This window comes from Aythya ferina (genome assembly GCF_964211825.1).
Source record: "Aythya ferina genome assembly, chromosome: 2".
NCBI lineage: Eukaryota > Metazoa > Chordata > Aves > Anseriformes > Anatidae > Aythya > Aythya ferina.
Genome location: NC_140297.1, coordinates 49,440,369 through 49,459,472, shown reverse-complemented (window position 1 = coordinate 49,459,472; position 19,104 = coordinate 49,440,369). Strand labels below are relative to the sequence as shown.

The 19,104-nt window shown below is 36.8% G+C and overlaps 1 protein-coding gene across 1 annotated transcript in view; it reads right to left on the bottom strand.

Moving 5' to 3' along the window:
* The window catches only part of DCDC2 (doublecortin domain containing 2), a 62,388-nt gene that overhangs the window by 31,011 nt on the left and 12,273 nt on the right, over positions 1-19,104 (bottom strand). Inside the window, 5 exon segments of the mRNA XM_084509401.1 lie at positions 1,196-1,394; positions 3,345-3,399; positions 4,538-4,684; positions 9,533-9,664; positions 9,795-9,871. Coding sequence (XP_084365527.1) covers positions 1,196-1,394; positions 3,345-3,399; positions 4,538-4,684; positions 9,533-9,664; positions 9,795-9,871 — 610 coding nt within the window.

Below are 19,104 nucleotides of genomic sequence, written 5' to 3'. Positions count from 1 at the left end.
TTCACTTGCAATATATTCTAAATATTGTACGCAGCCTCCTGTTGAATTGTAATATCTTGCATAGGTACATTTCCTAGCAAAAAGAACTTCTGTAAGGTAAATCAGCCAGAGTAAGCTGACAATTCAAGAACTATACTAACCATGTGTTTCACCGGTTTAACAGAAGATAAAATGCTATGCTATCACAGATTCACAGAATCACAGAATTTCTAGGTTGGAAGAGACCTCAAGATCATCGAGTCCAACCTCTGACCTAACGCTAACAGTCCCCACTAAACCATATCCCTAAGCTCTACATCTAAACATCTTTTAAAGACTTCCAGGGATGGTGACTCCACCACTTCCCTGGGCAGCCCGTTCCAATGCCTCACAACCCTTTCAGTGAAGAAGTTCTTCCTAACATCTAACCTAAAACTCCCCTGGCTCAACTTAAGCCCATTCCGCCTCGTCCTGTCACCAGGCACGTGGGAGAACAGACCAACCCCCACCTCGCTACAGCCTCCCTTGAGGTACCTATAGAGAGCGATAAGGTCGCCCCTGAGCCTCCTTTTCTCCAGGCTGAACAAGCCCAGCTCCCTCAGCCGCTCCTCGTAGGACTTGTTCTCCAGGCCCCTCACCAGCTTCGTCGCCCTTCTCTGGACTCGCTCCAGCACCTCGATGTCCTTCTTGTAGCGAGGGGCCCAAAACTGAACACAGTACTCGAGGTGCGGCCTCACCAGAGCCGAGTACAGGGGGACGATCACCTCCCTAGCCCTGCTGGTCACACTGTTCCTGATACAAGCCAGGATGCCGTTGGCCTTCTTGGCCACCTGAGCACACTGCTGGCTCATATTCAGCCGACTATCCACCATCACTCCCAGGTCCTTCTCTGCCTGGCAGCTCTCCAACCATTCCTCTCCCAGCCTGTAGCTCTGCTTGGGGTTATTGCGCCCCAGGTGCAGGACCCGGCACTTGGCCTTGTTAAACTTCATGCAGTTGACCTCAGCCCATCGGTGCAGCCTATCCAGATCCTCCTGCAGAGCTTTCCTACCCTCAAGCAGATCGACACATGCGCATAGCTTGGTGTCATCTGCAAACTTACTGAGGGTGCACTCAATGCCCTCGTCCAGATCATCGATGAAGATATTAAAGAGGACCGGCCCCAGCACCAAGCCCTGGGGGACGCCACTATGACTGAGTTTATCTCGGTACTGACCATTATCTTGAAGGACTCCTGCGGAGGCTGCTACTCCTGTTTGTTTTCCTTTTGTAGATTTGTTAGAAAAGTGTCCTCTAGACACAGAATCCTCTGGATTGTGGCATTTCTTGTCCTTCCCTTTTGGAGGCTGAGGTGAGTAACTGTTTTCTCCAGCATCACTGGATCCAACGGTAGATTTAGACTGCCGATCATTTCCCTGGAAAAGTGTTCATAATTATCACTGATGAATTCAATTATTATTATTATTATTTATATCTTAACTTTATTCAAACTTTTTAACATCTATAGGTTGGTATCAGGTGTTACAGAATCACATTAATTTAAAATCAGTACAGTTAAAAGATATCTAATGCAATCTGAAAAAACGTAACTGTGTTATCAACTTGCTATATGATCTGACTGATTAAATGCTCCCCAACAATTCTCAGAAGAAAACACGCATTTACTAAAAGGAAATATTGTTTCGTCTGATGAAAGAAATGGCTAGGCAAATCTACACATGCATACATATAATATACAGCTGTATCTCATCTATGCATATGTATAGAAAGTCAATAGATATACAATATATAACTTGTGAATAATTCTTTGCCCGTGTAAATGAAATACGGGTATTAATATGTTAAGCATCAAAAACGGCTGGAAGAGGATGACAGTCTTTGTGTAGCAGGATCATGCTTAGAAATGGGTCTGTCAGCATGTCACCTCTGAATTACCTCCAAGGAAATCAGCCCATTCCTCTGCTTGTTCTGTTGTGTATCTAGAAACAGGAACAGAAACCTGGTCCTGATTTTCTTCAGCTTTGATGTATGTATGATCCTGAGTTTATCAATAATTCTAATAGCTAGAGATTTTATTAATTTATAAATTTTCCTGAGTCTAAATCTGTTCACAAGAAATATAAAAAGCTTAATTGTACATAGTAGCCCTATAGGGTGCTGTTTATATCATACTAGGCTGGGTTAAGAGTTTACCAACTGAATACCCTCATTGTTGCCTCTCATTAGCTGCTGTCAGCCTCCTAATTTTGCCAGTCCAATGGCATGTGTAGTGTCTTACTAATCCAGTTGTGTCAAAATGTTCAATATAACAACGAAGCACTAGAGTAGAGGACAGAAAATCTTACTAGCATCTGGAACCATTCACCTTATCTCAGACTTAGCTAAATCATGGAAGACAGGTATACTCTGCTTTATTTTTTTGCTTAGTGTAGCTGCATGAACAGTTTATGCCATTTTAGAAACTGCACACCAGAAAGGCCTTTCATTGTGCAAGGGTCATGGACAATTCTTTTCACCTCACATTTAAACTCACATTTAAAATGAAACCATATTCTTTATTGAGGTTTTATTTTCTGCATTACAGCAATATGGAACAGAGACTTGTACACTTTATTTTGTTTAGAGGCTTTAGGGTGGGTGTGGGTTTTTTTTTAGTTTGTTAATAGTGGTTGGATATGACCAACTGCCATAGTAAAAATGTAAAAATAGTAAAAATCAGACTGAGAGTCTGATGCTGTGCTGTCTTGTACTGGTACAGTAAACTACACTTGTATGCAACTGGTGCAAACAGATACTTCTATTCTGATCTGGCACTTCCTGAAATCTACAGTGGACTCATTTTGGACACATATAAGTAGCTGTACGGGACACAAAACAGTGCATACTCAAGCTCTGTGTAGTAATTGTTAGCTAGTGATAAAACAATGATCAGCCAGGAAACAGTTTTAGGGACTTAATCAGAATCAGCATACAGAAACACCATTTTCTTTAGTAAATTTTGTAAAAGGTCCTGTGTTTTGCTTTTTGGTGTATAATTTGAAAAACAAAACAAAACAAAAAAAGAATCAGTACATAAATATAGTTGAAAAGTTGAAAAGGATTATAGGAAAGACCTCAAGGCAACAGTAATCTTTGCTATGGAAGGTTTTCTAAAAAATTAGAATCTAAAAAATCTATTTTCTTAGATTTATTTTGTATAGCTGACACTGCAAATATCTACAGATACATCAAGTATTAAGCATTACACCCGGTGGCTGAGGATTTTTTCCCTTCATATTTAATTAAAACCCAAAGAACAAGGACTTTCCATCTGCTGGAATTAAGCAAAATCAGAAACAAACTTTATTATGGCATTTGATACTTACACTGCCTTTAGATTTTCGAGATCCCACAATTGGAGGTAGTACAGATGCTTTGGAACTGTAGGAATAAGTCATATCTTATTATTCTGTATACTGTCACTATCATAGACAATATCCTTCTATAACCTACTCAGATAACACCAAGCCAGCTGTGCCAACAGAGTTGTTTTGTCCATTGCACAGCTTTACTAAGAATCTGTAATTTCTGTTCACTACACAACATTTAAATGCATAATAATGAACTTATTCAAACAAGTACATTACATTTCCCCAAAATGCACAATTTATGTACTGAAAATCCACAGAGCAGTATTCAGTGAATTACTGTGTAAGATACTTAAAACTAATCTCATGAAAAGTTCCAGCAATTTCAATAAAATTCTTTTAATCAACACATCTTCAGCAACATTTCCCCCTATCTTTAAATTCATTTATTGTAAACGTTGTTTCTCAAAATACTTTGTTATTCATATTGTCTATAGTTGCTTGCTAAGGTAAATAAATAAATAATAAATAAATAAATTGCACCCCAGTTTATGTGCAGACTGTTGCACAAATCCCATAAATTATTGCAATCTGTGTGATGAATTTCCATTCATCTTTTTCCATTTATTTCATTGAAATGGCTCCCTATTTAGCTTTGTATTTTCCAAAGATATTAAAAGCCCACCTTTTTCCTTACCCTGTTTAAAACCCTGTTTAGGGCTCCATTGTGCAGTAACGCTGTCAAATTAAAAAAAGACACAAACCTAAAGCATTCTTAAAGGAGTACATATACCTTAAAACCTAACCAAATAAGAGTAGATGTCAACAGGTGTAGTTACACATAATCTCATTCAGATCATAATTCATAACCTCATTTGTGTACCAGTGGGAAAAAAAAAAAAAAAAAAAAAAAAAAAAGCCAAAATAAACCTTTATCTGGCAAAAATTGTGTGAAACGTGATCAATGGTATGTTTACAATGTTTACGATGTGAAATAATACTTTGAATTTATATTTTTCATTTATTAGAGATTTATATCTCAACTTTCTTAAAAGTGCTCAGTAAAAATTTGCATCCATATAAACCCATCCATCCATTCCTTACAAACATTTCTGACATTGTGATTTTGACTTTAGTGGTGGTACTATGTTAATAAATTGATACATACGCACACAAGCATAAAAATCATATCACACACATATGGAACTTACCCCTGTGGCCTTCTTATTGTAGATTTGCTAAACAGCAGATCACCATATGGCAACCTCTTAAGCCTTTCTCTACCCACTGCAACATAAAACTGCCCATTCTCCAAATCTGACCCATCCTGTACAAGTTTTCCATCTAAAGTGTAAAGTCTGAAAAACACAGAGAGGTTTAAAATAATAAACCTTATCATTCCATCATGTTTACTAAAAGTACTGAAAGCTATGCTGATCTAATCATGTATATTTTCAGATTTGAAAACCAATAAAGTACAGTGGATACAATGATAAATTGCTATATAAAAAATGACAAGAAAAGACATAGCAAAATGACCTAAATCACAGTTAAACTAATCATAGTTAGAACTAATAAAATACGAAGCACTATGACAGATAAAATATTCTCACAATTTCTACTTAAGTATGGAGAATAAATGACTTTGTAGTTAGGTCTTTAACACCAGATAGATTTTCACCATAATCATTTCTGTTCACACACTTTACTGAGAAGGAAGAAACATTAAGGACTTAGGGGTGAGGGGAGTATGCATGACAACACATTATTTCCAAGCTATGCCAATCACTTCATTGGGATCACTGTCAAATTTGTAATTTTATTTATGGATAATCAATGCAATAAGGAAAGGAGGAAACATTCTATAATGAATTAATCTCTTTCCTATGAAGCACATTCCAAAATTTGACAATATTTAAGTTTAAATTAAAAAGCCAACATTATCACTTTTGCATTAAAATACTGAGTCCCTCAGCACAAGAAGGATGTGGACCTATTAGATCCAGTCTAGAAGAGGATCACAAGGATGACCAAGAGCTGGAGCACCTCTCCTATGAAGACAAGCTGACGGACTTGGAGAAGAGACGCCAAGAGAAGAGAAGACTACAGGGAGACCTCATAGCAGCCTTCCAGTGCCTAAAGTGGGACCAGAGGAAAGCTGGAGAGGGAATCTTTGTCAGGTAGGGATAGGGTAAGGAGTAATGGTTTTAAACTGAAACAGAGTAGGTTTGGATTAGATATAAGGAAGAAATTATTCACTTTGAGGGTGGTGAGGCAATAGAACAATATGCCCAGAAAAGTTGTGGATGCCCCAGGGTTCAAGGCCAGGCTGGATAGGGCTTTGAGCAACCTGGTATCCCTGGTGTCCCTGCACATAGCAGGGAGGTTGGACTTAGATGATCTTTAAGGTCCCTTCCAACCCAAACCATTCTATGATTCTATGATTCTAAGTCTTTTAAATGCAGGAATGTTGAATGGCCATCTTAAATTGTTTTCTCTAAGCCTACTACAGGAGCTACTTTATATGTTATTCATAAATTTTAATAGTGCAAGGACAAATAATAAGATTAGGAGATATAATAAGATACATGCATGTACATAAAGAACCTTTTATGAATAATAAAAATAGCCTGCCTTGAGAACATCCGTGACTTATAAAATCCAAAAAACATCAGTTGAACAGAGAAAAAGCTGCCTTTTAAGTTCATACACATAGTGGCATGATCTTGAATAAATACAGAAAAAAAAATGCAATGTGTAGAACCACTTAGAGAACCACAGAATAGCTGAGTTTGGACAGGACTGTTGGAGACTGTGTAGTCCAAGTGTCCTGTAAAGAAGCAAGAGCAATTACAGCAGGTTGCTTAGGGCTATGTCCAGTCGTTTTGAAAAACTACAAGGATGGAGACTCCAGAAACTTTCTGGGCAACCTATTCCAGTATTTGATGACACAGTATTTTTTTTTCTCTCTTTCATTTAGGTTGAATTTTCTGTATTTTAGTTTGCTCTCATTGTCTCTTGTTCTGTCACTGGACACCACTAAAAGCCTGTCTCTGACTTCTTCACTCATCTCCAACAAATATTTAGATGTATTGGTAAGATCCTCCCTAGGCCTTCTCCAGGCTAACCAATGCCAGCTCTCTCCGCCCTTTTTCACATAACATGCACCTTCAAGGCCTTCATCTTCATGGCCCTTTGCTACACTTGCTCCAGTATCTCCATGCCTTTCTTATGCTCTCCACAAGAAAGCACTTTGATTTTCTAGGTGCAGGATGCACCTAGAAAAGTACTGCACCTAGAAGTACTTTGGTTTTCTAAGAGCAAAGAGCAAATGCCTCAAAGAAAAAAAAAAAAAAAAAAGTATACTAACTCTGAAGCATTCTGTATGTACTACTTATATTTTGCATTTACTTAACTAATGCAAACATTTCACAGACATCCCAACAATTTGAAGAAAAATTTATGCTTCATTACCATTCAGATCACATCAGTTACACACAAACAATGATAATTTTAAAAAGAAATCTAGACATAAGCAGAAGCTCATTTCTGAATTATTCTGACTGTATTTTGCTAGATTACATTTCGCTTTGTGGAACTTGCATGAAAAAAGGCAAATTGGTGTACTGTAGTACTGTTTTATATATTTGTATGGTGTTGCATATACACAGCAGTACTTACAGTACTTACACAGCATGTAATGTACTTACAAACATGACTGTGGGTTTTTGTACCTGATCTTTCACTTTGATTATGTTTTAATATTAAAGTACAAAAGTTGTTTGCTTAATGTAACTCCCTTTTTTCTTATTTTTTTATGGACAAATATCTAGCAGTCTCTAGTTGTATATTTCATCCTAAAAATAATAGCCATAATAACTGAATGAAACATAATCAGTCACTGAATATGACAAGGGAATTAAAAATGTATTTTTTCAAAGAAAAAAAGGAACTTCAGATAAATATATAAGTAACTATTGACTTAACAAATATCACACAATTCTTGCGACTCTTGCTTCTGAAGCTTTTTACCCACCCACCTGGTTTGAACCATTCAAACACATCCTAATATTTCCCTGGTTAGTATTATGCAGAAGATGTCCTTGGTGTCATGTCTTCTGGTCACTGGGGGATGATCAAAGGTTTATCCTGTGGACTATCAGTAGACTTCCATTTTCCCTCCCGAGTCCAAGCCAAAAAAGTGGCAGCCAAAACAAAGCAAGCATACAGACTAATGAAGCAGACAACAAAGATACAGCTTGTGGAACTAGTATCCCCAAATACCTGCCTGTCCACACACCAGATACCTGCCAACCAGGTTACTGTACCCCATCCCCAAGCAAAATTTTGCAAAGAGAAAGGCTACTTTCTCATTGTCTTCTCTCTCATATTACTTATGTCCCTATTCTGATGGGGATGATCTTTTTTTTTCCTTTTTTTTTTTTTTTCCTTTTCTTGTAAAGCCATATGTGAAACTACGTAGGACTTGGCAGCTTTGTATGTCATTTAATTACTCAGAAAAGAAACATTGCCATATACCTAATGCAGGTTCTCGTAATTCCACTTACCCTTCTTTAATGAGAAATTATATCTTCCCAGAATCAGTGGTCCAACAAGACCTCCCCTAACACTGACATAGTTTCAGTAAACCCCAGAAATTAATGTATAACTTATTAAAGAACAACAATCACTTTACTAACGTATTTAATATGCATTCCTAGCATTTTAAGGAAAGAAAATGAAAACTGCATTAAAAGAAAACCAGAAAAAGGAAAATGTTAAATAATTCAAAAATGAATGTACATTATCTTATTTTTAAATAATTAAAACAATACAGAAGGGAACTTCTTAAAATCAATTCTTAAAATGTATATAATTATATATGCTTTCATATACATTATTCAGGTTTACCAAGGAGTGATACCAAGTAAAGAGAATAAAATGCAAAAGGTTGTTAAATCCCTAAACAACCTAGAAGCAGGAAAAAAATGATGTTGTGAACAGCTGTTACTCTGTTCACCTCAGAATTATGATAGCTGAGAATCAGATCCAGAAAACTGCAAAACGTGTTTAGGTTTAGTTTAAGGGAAGTAAAAGTGCTAAGTAGCCTGATAACACAAGCAAGGAAATGCCTGACTGAGAAGAAAAAACAGATGAGAGCTAACACTCAGCAGACAGCATTAACTTCACCTTTTATGGTCTGCATCAGCTCTGGGAAAGTAATCAGAAGAACTGAAAGAGATTATGAAGATTTTATCTTCACTGATTTGAGAAATAGATTGCAAGACTAGCCTCAGACATTGTGTAAGCTATAAAGAATGATTCCAACAAAAGGCCCTCTCCTGTCTGAAGAATGGATTTCTGTAATATGCTCTGCATGGGGCAACGCTGGAATGTCAGTAATTTGCCAGTACACACCTTGGCAGTCTGCTTACTCTGCAAAGTTTGTCATGGAGACTGCATATCATTTTGCTCTAAAACTTGCAATAACTGTCAGATCTTATTTTAGAGAGCTTATTTTCAGGCCTTAAGGTGATTTAAAGTTACGTATCCAAGATGTCATTTGCTACTCCTGGGATACCACAACAATTCAGACCAACAGAAAATATTGGAACTGGAAAACCCTCAACTACAGCTTTGGCCCTGGTTCTTACTAGGAGGCTGAACTGACTGAGCACAGGTCTTCAAAAACAAAAGGATCTAAAACATTTTTCTTGAAATTGTTTGCCCCAATGACCTTAAAGAACTATCAAAATTAAAGGAAAACATGTCAGAGTAAAATAAATGACCTCCATAAAGTCAGTCAAAATGGACTGCATCCATTAGTGGATATTCCAAACATTTTACTGACTTTACAGAGGTCATTGATTTTATAATGATTTGCAACTTTATTATTAATGTTGAATACATTGCATTATTGCATATCTGTTAATAAAATATTTAATCAAGAAATAACAGTTGAAACAAATTGAGGGGCTTTTTTCATTTTAAATAGCAGTTGCAATGAAACATGAAAGTGACTTGAAGTAAACGTATTTCCATTTTCATAGAATCATAGAATGGTTTGAGTTGGGAGTGAGCTCTTAAGAGAATTTTCTTATAAATTTCCCATAAAGCTGGAAGGATCCATTATATCTGCTTAGGGAGTTTTAAGAACATATCTAAACATATCAACTGTATCTCATAAATGTTCAGTTTCTTGATACCTGTGAACAGCTCCACTTCTGAGGGTAACTTTTGCTGTAACCATTTCGAGAATATGGTCCCAGTGATTCAGTGTTTTCCTGGGAATAAGGAGTCGCACTACAGGGCTAATTAGATCTCCATTAGCAATCAGGCTGAAATAAAGCAAAGTAAAATAGTTTGGAAGAGTATTTAAAGCAAAACCCATCTGAAATTAAGAAAGAAAAATAAAACAAAACAAACCAAAAAAAGACAGATATTTTACTAATATAAAATTCTGCTTACAAAATAGTGTAGGGCTCCTGGAGTGGCTTTCGAAACCGTGCTGATGCAGTAATTCTACTATGAGTAACTGGCTTGACCTGTAAGGACAAAGAGAATTAGAAATTACTCTGTCTTCCCGTTGAGATAGAGCTGACCACCAGCAAGAAGGGCAGGGTATCTGGAGAAAGAAGCTCCTGTTTTTAAAACATGTATTTTATTCCATTCCAGCTTCACCTTTTACAAAGCATATATAATTACTATTGCAGGTTCACATAATTGCTGAATAACAACCACCGCATGGCACAATATACAGTGTCCTGTGAGATGACAGAATAATACGGGCATCTTTTGTGACTTGTCCATCAATGTTCCTAAGCACACGAGGAAATACCTCCAAACATTGTTCTTATTTTCTTAGTCTTCACTGCTTGTAACCATAGCTCAGACAACTAAACTTCTATCTTTTTAACAATAACTGCTATCTCTGGGTCTTTCTTCTATTATGTAGTTAGGTATTTTTTTTCACTCATGTATAGGTCTTTATCTCATCAGTGATTTACAAAGGTTGCTGAATACTATCCTCATTTTAGAGAATTGACTCAAATGAGGTGAATTGCAGAATAAAATACAAACATTCCAGCATTATGCCCTGTACCCTTTTGTTGATACTGTGTTGAGATCAGGAAGGTTGCTCAACATAAATCCCATTATATTGAACAGAAGGTTATGCAATACTGCCTAGCTACAATTCCCTTTGGAATTAATAAACATACGTTCAAATTTAAAAAGAAGAAAATGGAAAAATAAAAACAAACTCCAAAATCATTAGGAAATTTTCCTAATTCTTCATAATTAGAATATCAAAGTAAAGTGTCAATCCCCCCCAAAAAAAACATTCAAAAGTCTCAAATACATTAAGAAGTTGGCAGCATTTCTTTAGAAAGCTATAAAAACTTAAAGGATTAAATAGCTGGCATGATCAGATAGAGACATTCTTTAAAATATATGTATAAAATTTATTTAAATTGGCAACATTCCCAATCATTGTGTAATACAGTCTAATGATGTGATGTGTTGCAGCTTTATCACACTTTGTGCTAACTTAACCAATACTTCCCATTAAATTTAGGGAAAATGGTCTGGGCTCCAGTGCTTTAAATATTTGCATGTGTTTTCATAAAACTTAAGTTAGGGCTACAGGTCTGCTTTCCACATATTTCTCTTGCATAGACTGTAAAAAGAGAAAGAAAAAGAAGAACAAACAAACACAAAAACAATAAAAGAGGTGCTCAGTCTAGTAGATATTCCAAAGTGGCTAAAAATGATCTTTAAAATAATCAAATTCACTTGAATTCACTTTAGCATCTTGCCTTTCCTAGAGTCTCTTGTAAGCAATGTAGCCCTCCCAACCTGCCATTTTCAGAGTCTTGGAGGGCTTGAAAGCCTGCACTGGTTGTGGACAGAGGAAGGTAGAATTAGCCTTCACACAGCAAAGCAACTAAATGGAAGCAATCAGCAGCGTTAGGGTCATGGTGATCTGAAGACCAGTAAAAGGGACGTTTTAGTCAGATTCTTCTTCAAGAGGAGAAACAGAAAGAAAGATATAGCTGCATTGTTATAGCAGTGCTTCTGGACCAGTCCAGGAAATGAGCCCCTGGCATGGCTGTCGACCTCCTTTTCCTCATCAAGCATATTTACACCTTAAGATCTGTTTAATAGATACATGTTTGTCTTGCCCTTATACAACGAGGGCATTTGCATTAGTCTGTACGAGGTCATTTGCATTAGTCTGTACATAAACAATGCCTTACTGCCTGAAGTAATTTCGGTTCCCAGACTTGACATTAATTCCAATGTGCTCTGAACCGGATGGAAGATTCACACCTATGACTACAGGCTTGGAAGTGAGTAAGAAAGTTGTCTGATATTTTTGCAACCTTAATGATTCTATTCCATATTTCTCATAATTATGGGAGGCAAAGCTATTTTTGAAGATTGCCAAATAATGGAAGAACTCAGCCATTCTTGAAGAAACATTTAAAGCACATTTTCAGGGCATAAGTTGTCATTTAGGTCACTAAAATTTTAGATGAAAAATTACTAGGTCACAGGAAGAATAAGAAACCACACTTTAAACTGTAACATCTGAAAACATTTCTATTGCTGCTTGAGACATTAATGGTTATTTGCACACTGTAAGCAATCTAATAGAAAGCTTCAGAATTTGAAAAAATATGGTAACTTTCTAAAAAGTATGTTATTGAAGGCTGAGGTAATACTGATTTACATCTGGTCCTAATATTTATGCTCCAAACACAGGATGCATTCAAAATGGGAATGACTTAACTCAGGCTGTCCCTACACCTCCCTTATATCTGCTAGGTTGCCAGGCTTATCCCTTATAAAGTATCTGATACATAACTAGATTACAAGGCTAAAAGACTGACTGATCCTATGCTTGTAGAAACTCCAAACCTAACTAACAATCAGGTCACTACAGATGTCCTTGACCAGCATTACCCATAGGTATTAGAGAGTAAAAGGAAAATACTTAAAGTTCTGGAACACTTTTTCCTCATTAAATCCAAAATGCTACATTTGAAGACCTCAGAGAAGTAATGAGAGGAGATGGACTGTTAGCCCTTTCAAAAATCTGCTCACGCAGTACTCTCATTAGTAAACCTCAAAGCACTTGATACTGATTTCTCTAATGACAAAGAAACAAACACTGGAATAATGACACAGAAACCCATGGGAAGAACTAGGGCTATGTCTCCCAAAGCCCACTCAAATCTTCAACACCACACTGTCTCCCAGGCACAAACACTGTCCCTCTAAACTGGCTTCTCACTTCCAGCAAGAGAAGTATTTCCCATCTGTGATACAATGCACATATTGAAATTCTTCCTCTGCTTGCCAGCATCTAATAATTCTTCAGCCTTCCACAGCAAGATCAATGTAAGATACCCAGAAACAACAGCACAAGAAATCCATACTGAGTACACTTAATAATTCTTTAAGGACAGTAGGGATACTTTTTAAAGGTCCTTGTCACATCTTGCTTTCCTGGTCCTTCTTTAGGTATCTGCTTTACTTTCTCAGAATAACCCACCTCTCATGCACAACACTGTAAATGAATTTTGAACTCCTGCTTTACGTTATGTTTGTCATAGCAATATTTAAGAACTAAGTAATATTTAAGAACTAGTAATATTTAAGAACTAACACTTTGATCCCAGTGACTGAGGCACTACATAAAGCCTTAACTGTTTCAAAACTACAGTGCTACTTTACCTCTGATTACTATTTAGGTAACAAGCTACAACCTGATGACATGGCATTGCTCAACTTTTTTAAGAAAGCCCTAATGGTTTAAGCAGTATTCCTTTAGCCATCAGGGAGCAGACAGCAGGGATGGTGTACTAGATAATCTCAGCTACACTCTCTTTTTCCATGAAAGGCTGGATCAAGAAGCAACAGGCACAAAATGAAACACTGGGAGAAAACACTTTATTGTGAGGGTGACAGAGCACTGGAATGGGTTGCCCAGAGAGGTTTTATTCAAAACCCTCCCGGATGCCATCCTGCACAATGTGCTCTAGGTGATCCTGCTCGGCAGTGGGGATGGACTAGATGGTCTTCAGAGGTCCCTTCCAACCTCAGCCATTCTGTGATCTGATGGGCTGTTGAGGTCCATTCCAACATGGGCTGATCTGTGATTCTAACCTACTGTGATTAGTTTGGGGTTTGCTGTTCATGCACAACTTCACCATCAGAAATGCTTTACAGCACTTTTCCTAAAAGCTGATTCTTTATTCATTCCTGATTCTCACTTCTGCAGCTGATACCCATGCCCAAGCTCGCACACATTCAAAACTGACCATAAAGTCAAGTGCTTTGATCCAGTCTGCAACACTCAGGTTTCAATGATCTTTACTGGAACTAGTTAGAAAGCATTCACTAAATATAAAGAAGCCCTTCAGGATAGTCCCAGGTGTGTCCAATTATTTACTTGTTCCTGTGAGCTGATGAAACCATTAATTTTGATGTAGGTTTCTCAGAAGGCCATCATGTTATTGCACACAGCCCAGTCACCGGGCCCCTGAGAAAACAAGCAACCTGACAGATGTTAAGGGCTCATTTATTATTTGAAGGATTGTATTTCTGCCAACAATAGATACTGTGGCATCAGCTAGCAAGTCTGTCTTTTAGGTTACTTTCTCAAAGAGTCATTAATATTTCTGACAGCCTTCTGTGGCCGAAAAGACAGCCCTGGTCCTAAACAAGAAAGCTGCAGGGAACTGTAAGATGGGACCCGCTTGGGCAGAAACTTAACGCTTTTCTTTTCTACCTAAACATAGCCTAAACCAGAACAAAATACAAACTTGAGTTATTTTCCTAAGGATGTTTAAGTCTAATTTCCTTTCTGTATCAAAAAGCAAAAAGCATATGTCAATGCAACATTTGCTAATTCACTAATGTATGACCACAAAAATCAGTGTATGCAAATGCTAAGATGACTCTGACAACATTAATGTGCTTAAAACACCCCAATAATGTGCTTGGCGCAGTGCATAGATGACACCTTTGTTTCTGGGAGTTTGGAACAAAGTATCCCAAAGTAAATTAAGCAGGTACTGGATCATATTGGTACAGAACTCTCTGAAGAGTCTTTTGTCACACCCAGCATGAACAGTAAAGGCAAGAATACTGCATCTTTCCATGGGGTCCACACCTGCTCTGAGAGGACAAAAAAAAAAAAATCATAGGAGAAAAACAAAACAAAACAAACAAACAAACAAACAAAAGAACGTAAACCCTGCTAAAGCACACAGGCATGCACAACATTTTCATTTTTTAAACTAGCAAGCATTTCCACAATGCTCAAGATATCATTCTTGCAGATGGTCAATGTATGTTCTGTTTACAGCATAGCTTATCAAGCTCTCCAAGTACAACAATGCAAAAAAACAACACAAGCTACTCTACCCACGTTTATTAAAAATCGGTTTGGCTAGATCTATACTGCACTGTAAAAAACAAACAAACAAACAAAAACAACCTATACAATATTCTTTTAATTAAGCTGTCCTATTATTTTTCTTTTTTTTTTTTTTCTTCCTATACAGTCTTCACTTTACCATCTCTTATTGTTTAGAACAACTTGTGTGACCAATATTAAACTACTTAAGGGTATGAAAAAGAACTTATTTTCTACATCAAGACAAATAATTTAAATATACAGAGGTAGACATTAATAAAATACCAAGTACTCAGCTACTATAAAACAATATAATTCCTTTGAAGTATACAGAGTTATGCAAAACCACCCCAGTGGAAGACCTGATCCAGGGTTTAATTAAAGAATACATTAGACCGATATTTCTCTTGTAGGAGGTACCACAATATTGCAGTGTCTGGAATAGCCTGACCCTCTGGCACTACAGAGTTACATATTAACAAGGAAGTGGTCTTGGGTGAAAGTGTGTGCTTACATTAACAGAACAGCATCACTAGACCCCTAAGTCCTTTATTTTCTTTTAATTTTACCAGCCACATTCACAACTGATGTAAATCAGCACATTCACATTTACGTCAGCTTTTGTAGATTTACATTAATCAATGATTTACATTAATCAATGGTTTGGTCCCATTATGATTTTATCTTAAAATTTTGTGCATTTTCAGTTTGATTCAAAAGACCCATCCAAGGGCAGCTTCCATATCCTACTGACAATTTGTTGCCAGCATTTCATTATTTGTGATGAGATACTCATCTGAGGTACTAAATGACAACATACAGCAGTAACAAAAAGCATTTAGAACAGGAAGAAGAAAGCATCGTACTAGTTGAAACTTAGAGGAAACTTTAAGCAACCTTTAAGCAAGCCAGAGACAGCTAAACAAATTGCTTTATAAAAACATTCTATACAACATTTTCCCTTATAAAATATGCTAAATATTCACAAAATTTAACTAACACATGCAACACACTTAGCAAACATATACCACACACCACATAATCTACTTTAGGTACTTACATCTTCCACTGTTGACTGTTGGCAAAAATTAAAAAAAATAAATAAATAAATACTCAGCAGCCAAACTGTTACTTCAGGTATACTATCATATATGAAAAACAGGTTTTCTATGAAAATCATTTTGAATTATCATGCCTATATTTACCATGTAAACATTTATATAGTGTGTATATATATGTATACATACACACAGATCAACTTAATGCACTTTTCATACAAAAATTTCTATTATGTTTATGTTCAGCTGTGAAAGACTGAAGATCAGCTAAAAATTTACTCTTTTTTCAAACCTTATGGATGGGTTCAGCCATCAACTGAAGATCAAGAATGCTTTGCTGTGCAGTGCTTCTAACTCAAATGTTTTACAGAGAAGACAAGGTTAGAAGTGTAGCACTGTAGGAAGATCATCATTGAGAATGGCTATTCAGGTAAGGACTCTGAGCAACCCATGCTTTGGTTTGAAATACACAGATTAAAAATAAGAGTTTTCACTTCTTCATAAATACAATAACTGGTAAAAATGTTAAATATTTATTTTGTCTCGCGTAAAGCTGTTTGCTTATCCCTATGTGTAAAGTTTTTGCTTCTGTGAATGCTACCCTGTACTTTTCACACATTCTACTCAAACCTAGACCAGAAGGTAGGACAGACCTAGCAAACTATTCAACATTTCAGCTGGGTTCTCAGGACTTGCAAAAGGTGTGTGACACTTCGGAGAATCAATCCTAAACCAGAAAATGATGTAGTTCACTGAATAGTATTTTAATTGTCCTCTGATATTACCATGCTACACATTTAATTTCTAAAAACAAGGTGATTTTAATGCACTTGAGAATAGTTTAAAGTAGAAATGTGACATTCTTAGCTTGGCTTTTCCCTCCAGCGTACATCAAAAACTTAGAGACAAGCTAAATACAGAATTCTGGTGGCAACTCTACAGGCTGCCATGAAGAAATGGGCTAGTTATCTTTAGACAGGAAAATAGACAGGAAATTTCCTTAGACAGGAAATAGGAAATAAATTTCCTTTTCTTACCAGAAGAGAGCCCTATCAGAGGGGTCAAACTGAGCAACTGCAAGATTTACAGGTTTACATGTATTTATAAAGCCATTTTGGACGGCAGCAAAACAACAGCCAAAAAACCTAACCTCACTGATCTAGGTACTGTGTGCCGGTTTGATATAAATCTGTCTAAAGAGCTTGCCTTTCTTACTACTGTATTAATATAGCCTTGGGTGCTACTACCGTCTCACTCATGACTCACGTCACTTCATAACTAACCTAAGTTTTAAATATTTCAACACAATGTTACATACCAAATTTATCAGCTCATGCAATGACCCATGGCTTTACCAGCTTGTTACAATGGACTGTTTGTTAATCAATGTGCACAGGAAAATTGAGAGCAAATATTTGCATTCCCTTAGGGTAGAACTGGGGTCAAAAGAACCAAAACCCCATTTATACACACCATCACCATCCTGTGATGTGAAAGAAAGGAATGTTCAAGGTTCAGTGATCAAAAGCTAATTAGAAAGATAAAAGTTACTTTTTCTAAAGCTATTACAACATAGGAAATATCTTACCTACTTCACAGAAACATGACTTCTTATAAACAGGCATTTTTATACACTTTAACTAAAGATGAGGAGTCAGATTCACAGAGGAGTTTTGTCAGTACAAAACCATTTTGGTTATCTTACACAGTAATAAACCTGGGTAATCTACTTTTCTCTTGCCACTTTGCATTGCTAGATGGTACACTGGATAGTACAAAACAGCCTTGAGCAAGAGACTACTAGCCTTTCTTCTTGAATGAATACAAAGCACCACTCAAACTGCTGTTACCTGCCAGGATTTCCAAGTTTGCATAAATAGGTCACAACATCACAGCTGTACACAGACTTCTCAGCCCACACAAAGAACAGGTGAACTGGAAATGAACTATGCCAGAAGGCACTTACATCGAGACTTCCAGATTACAAGGCTCCAACAGAACTCCCAAAGTGTTTAAAGCCACTCTCTTCCAAAAGAAATAGCTGGGATCCCTGTGTTTACCTCCAAGGTAAAGCACCCTCCTTTTCAGCCATGGTAGGTGAGCTGGAGGTTATATGCCCTGTGCATCTGGGGGACAAGTTTTGGCCCAATTAGCTAAACCCTGGAAAGAAAAGTTTCATTCAGGATCTGTCATAGTTTTGGGGCATTGCACGATGGGCCATATCTTCAGTTGTCCTAGATGAGTCAACTGCATTTCCTTCTCTACCCAAGCACTAAGCCTGTGTAGTGTTCCAAAATATATCACATTTGAGTTCCTTTTGGATTCCAATGACAGCGCATTCTTCGTCTTAGTTGTATGATACTATACCCTACACTGTTACAACACAGACAATGATGGGATCAATAATGCATATTTTATCCAAGCAAAATAGATCCTGACATTTATTTCTGTCACTGACATAGTATTGTCAATTGTCACCATTTTTACCTCTCATTATTTGAGTATTTTCCCTGAATTCCTTACACACTGAAGCTAAGTCTTTCACCTTCCTGGTTAATTAAAAGGGCCTGAACCTATAAACAGTGACAGCTGAAGAATAAAAAGCAACTCCAAAAAGATCAAATTTTTCAAAGGTAGAAGTTGTTAATGTTTCCAGTAAGAAAACTTAACGTGCAGCAAAAAGTTTTTAATGAAACCAACATTCCTTATTAAAAGCTTCAGTGCTTGTATCTCTTCCCTTCCCTCCACCTTCATCACAGTAACCCTACAGAATGAGGCAGCTGTGCCAACTGAGGAAGTGACGAACTTTCAAGTTCCATATTAGATGCAATACACACCATTAAATCTCCAGTGCCATGGACCAAGGCCTCTGCAAATCTTTCTGTTGCTCCAAAATCCACTAAAGCCAATCTGTAAGCAATCTGGTAATTAAAATACTCAGAATTTTACAATTCAGGTATACAGAACTATACAAACAGTAATTTTATGAATCTGCAGGCCCAGTTAGAAAAAAAGGACACAGCTCTGTTTTAACTGGATGTCTGGTCATTTCTTCTCTGATTCCTCCTGGTATTAGATTATGAACACTCGGGAAGAGTATCTGTTTTGTATGACTTGTTTTGCTAATTATGTTACCAGGATACTAAATAGCAAACAATGCAATATAAAGTTTAACTATTAAAGATGCTGCTCAGGAGATTAAAGATGTATATCATAATTATTTAATCTTTGCATTTTGATAGTCTTATTCCCCATACTCCTAATTATAGAAGTCCTAATTATATACAGCATC